This window comes from Pterocles gutturalis, unplaced genomic scaffold (assembly GCF_000699245.1).
Source record: "Pterocles gutturalis isolate BGI_N339 unplaced genomic scaffold, ASM69924v1 scaffold12942, whole genome shotgun sequence".
Classification (NCBI taxonomy): Eukaryota; Metazoa; Chordata; class Aves; order Pterocliformes; family Pteroclidae; genus Pterocles; species Pterocles gutturalis.
Genome location: NW_010115503.1, coordinates 4,875 through 8,587, shown reverse-complemented (window position 1 = coordinate 8,587; position 3,713 = coordinate 4,875). Strand labels below are relative to the sequence as shown.

Here is a 3,713-nt window from a genome sequence, read left to right as displayed (position 1 = left end):
TGAGGGGGTGCTGGGCTCTTCTCTACAGTGACAAGTGACGGGACGAGGAAAAAGCCTCAAGTTGTGCCAGGGGAGGTTTAGGCTGGATATTAGGAAAAATTTCTTCCCTGCAAGTGATCAGGCACATTGGAACAGGCTGCCCAGGGCAGTGGGGGTGCCCAGGGCAGTGGTGGAGTCACCATCCCTGGAGGGGGTCAAGAATGTGGTGCTTGGGGACATGGGTTAGTGAGTTAGGTGGTGTTGGGTTGGACTTGATGATCCTTGAGGTCTTTTCCAACCCTAATGATTCGATGATTCTTAACAGGAGGTAGCGCCTATCCTAAAAGCTGTGAAATTGCACCAAACGGGCAGCATCTTTATCTACTGCGGTGTCAGAACAGCCCCGGGCAGGCGGGTACCTTGCACTGCTCGGCTTCGGTGCGCAGCACCTCGGTGGAGGCTGAGCCCTCCCGCAGGAAGAGCCCCAGGGTATCTTTCTCCAGACACATGTCCCTGATGGCGCGGGCAGTCTTCCCGGTCTCCTTCCTGGAGTGAACGAACACCAGCACCTGTGAACAAGGACACAGGACCATGGCTGAGAGAGGAATCGCAACGGCTGCAGCTGGGAAAGGTGCTTGACGCTGTTTTTCGGGGCAGGAAGAGATCTAGAATGAGCCCAGGTGTCCGGTGAACCACGCACAGAGCTCCTGATTTAATAGGGGAGCAGCACAACAACTCCCTCATCCTAAAAGGATGGGTCAGAAGAGCTGTGTTCCTTCCTCTCTCAGCATTGACCACCGAAACCGACCCCTCTTCTCCACTGCAGTGTTTCCACAGCGACAGCAACTCGAAAGGGTCTCCCCAGCAACAAACGAGCACCAGCATCAAGTGCATTGGGAACAATAAAATAAAATATCCAACCTGGTTCTTTCCAGCATGCTCCATAATCTTCTCATAAACGATCTCGTTCATTATCTGGAAGCGTTTGATTGCTTTCTTCTCTGTGATACCCACGTAGGTCTGCTCTAGGGGCACCGGTCGGAAGCTGTAAGAAAAAACTCAAGTTCGTGAAGGAGCGGAAAAATGGAGAAACCCTGCTACAAAGATCCTGTCGAAAGGCACCCTGTGTTTTGTGTCAATACATTTCCTTCGTGCCTCAGTTTACCCAGAGATTTGATGGCTCCAGTTCTGCTCAGTTTGATTAAACAGCAGGGGACAGGAACATGTATTCCTATTTCCCGTAATCCATTTGCTACACACACACTCAGGGAGCAAAAGTGTTTCCAGAACTGCCATAATCCTATTTTAGGCTTTTTTTCAAACAGCTTATGCAGCACACCGGTACAGCAGAGTTGATCTGCTTTCTCTAAAGCATCTTCTTGCAAATATGGCACCACAGGGCCCCTGGCACACGTTTTGAGGCTGTATTTAACTGCTCGAGCCCCCAGCGTGCCTCTACTGGCACATCTAAGAGACCCTGGCACCATCTGACAGACAAACACCCAACTCCCCACACCGGAGGCAGGTTCCTTCCCAGCTCTCAACTGCTACCCGCCATCGTAAAGACCTCTCCTGGCTTGCCCTGGTACCTGTTATCGAAATAGAACAAGCCTTTGGCCGGGTCCACTCTCAGGAAGGTAGCCACGTCCTCGTAGTTGGGGAGGGTGGCACTCAAACCAACCAGCCTCACGTCCTCCTGCGTCATCTCGATGTTGCGGATGGCTCTGGCCACCAGAGACTCCAGGACGGGTCCTCGGTCGTCATGCAGTAGGTGGATCTCATCCTAAAGAGAGGAAACAGGAACAGAGTCATCCCTGCAGCTCTGTTTACTCATTTTTGATTTAATTTCTTGGCAGACCCGCTCACGTGGACTAAGCATGCTCAACCCACAGCTCACAGCCCGAGCCTCTCCACGACCAAACACCAGAAACGTCTTTAACCGCTGACGCACGTTCAGAAACCGCAACGCCGAAGGACACAGCGCCCGCCATCGCCCTCCCTTCTCCGCGTCAGGGCTTCGCAGGCAGCGGCGCCGCTCACCAGTATGACCAGCCGCACCAGCTGGGTGTAGGTGCGCTCTCCTCCCTTGCGGGTGATGATGTCCCACTTCTCCGGGGTGCATACGATGATCTGGGTAGCGCTGATTTCCTCCTTGCACAGCTGGTGATCCCCCGTCAGCTCCGCCACATTGATGCCGTACGTCGCCAGGCGCTAGGAGGAATCGCAGAATGGTTTGGGTTGGAAGGGACCTTAAAGCCCACCCAGTGCCACCCCTGCCATGGGCAGGGACCCCTCCCACTAGCCCAGGTTGCCCAAAGCCCCATCCAGCCTGGCCTTGAACCCCTCCAGGGATGGGGCATCCAGCCATTTGGCACTCAGATTTTTAATTTAAAACTGAAATTAAGATCTCATGACAGCATTCTCACAAAATTTATCCAAGTGAAACCCATCACTGGCTTTACTCACACAAGCACTGGATAGAATTCAAGTCTAAATCGAAGCAGGACTCACACAAGGATTACTTAGGGAACGGGAAAAAAAAACACCTCCCAAATATTATTTTTTTCTATATCTTACACAATTTATAGAACTGCCCTGGAAACAGAAGCAGAGAAACCGCACCAAGGGCAGAAGCATCAGCTCAACCTGCACCGCACATGACCGCAAACCCCAAATCATCCTGCCCAGGAGCTGGCTGAGCTCTGCCAGGAACCCCAGGGAGTAAGGAATGGTTTGGGTTGGAAGGGACCCTAAAGACCATGGAAGCCACTGCAATAAAGCTCATCTTCCCCAGCCGACAGCTCGAGCAGGGGCAGGACCACACCTCTCCTCACCTTCCCGAAGCTGCCCACCATCTCCTGCACCAAGGACCTCATGGGTGCGATATAGATGATCTTGAAATCGTCCACGTTGATGGTCCCGTCGATATTAATGTGTTTCCCTATTTCTCGTAACATGCACATGAGGGCTACATTGGTCTTCCCAGCGCCCTAGAACGCAAAGCAGAACCAGTCCCATCAAATTCCTGGGTGCAAAGGATCATCCTGCTGGACTCCCCATCCCAGAGAAGCCCAAGCTCAGGATCCTTACCGTGGGAGCGCACAGCAGCAAGTTTTCATCTGACTCCAGTGCGGCACGGTAGAGCTTGCTCTGAATTCGGTTCAGTGTTTTAAAACCCTCAAATCCAGCCTGGGCGTATTTGGGTAATTTTTCCACTGAAACCAATTGCTGAGAAGGGAAAACATGGAGCTCAGTGCCATTGCTTCAGCTCCTCACAGGCTGCGGGGCATATGTGAGACCTCAGAGACACCCTGGGGAGCGACAGGGTCATGTTGTCTCCAGATGGGCAGAAGAGAAGCCCCGTGTCCGGGGATCACAGAGCAGGTCAGGAAAAGATCAAACGAGTTTCGTTAGCCAGCCCGTGCGCTCTGACGAGTCCAAGTCACAGTCAGCTACACCATCAGAAAAGCAAATCCCCACCATGTCCCCATGATGGGACAGATCTGACCACATTTCCACTGCCAGCGCTGATCAAAAGAGGCAACTTATCACACGGCAGGTGATGAATTGGCCAGATCTCTGCCCCGACGCTGCACACACAGTGAAGAGGGAGCAAGAGCAGAGCCGAGAGCTCGGCAAAGCCGCTAAACGGGGCCAGGGAGCCTGGGACAGCAACCAGCGCTCCAGAAGGGAGAAACTAGAAATCAGGAACCCTCTACGGGCACGTGAGATCT

The 3,713-nt window shown here is 53.1% G+C and overlaps 1 protein-coding gene across 1 annotated transcript in view; it reads right to left on the bottom strand.

The window, feature by feature from the left end:
• Nucleotides 1–398: 398 nt before the first annotated feature.
• The window catches only part of LOC104463036 (U5 small nuclear ribonucleoprotein 200 kDa helicase-like), a gene marked incomplete at both ends in the record, with an annotated part of 8,159 nt that continues 4,844 nt past the window's right edge, over nucleotides 399–3,713 (bottom strand). The window contains 6 exons of the mRNA XM_010075208.1: nucleotides 399–548; nucleotides 901–1,024; nucleotides 1,569–1,762; nucleotides 2,020–2,190; nucleotides 2,814–2,969; nucleotides 3,070–3,207. Coding sequence (XP_010073510.1) covers nucleotides 399–548; nucleotides 901–1,024; nucleotides 1,569–1,762; nucleotides 2,020–2,190; nucleotides 2,814–2,969; nucleotides 3,070–3,207 — 933 coding nt within the window. The remainder of the gene's footprint in view (nucleotides 549–900; nucleotides 1,025–1,568; nucleotides 1,763–2,019; nucleotides 2,191–2,813; nucleotides 2,970–3,069; nucleotides 3,208–3,713) is intronic.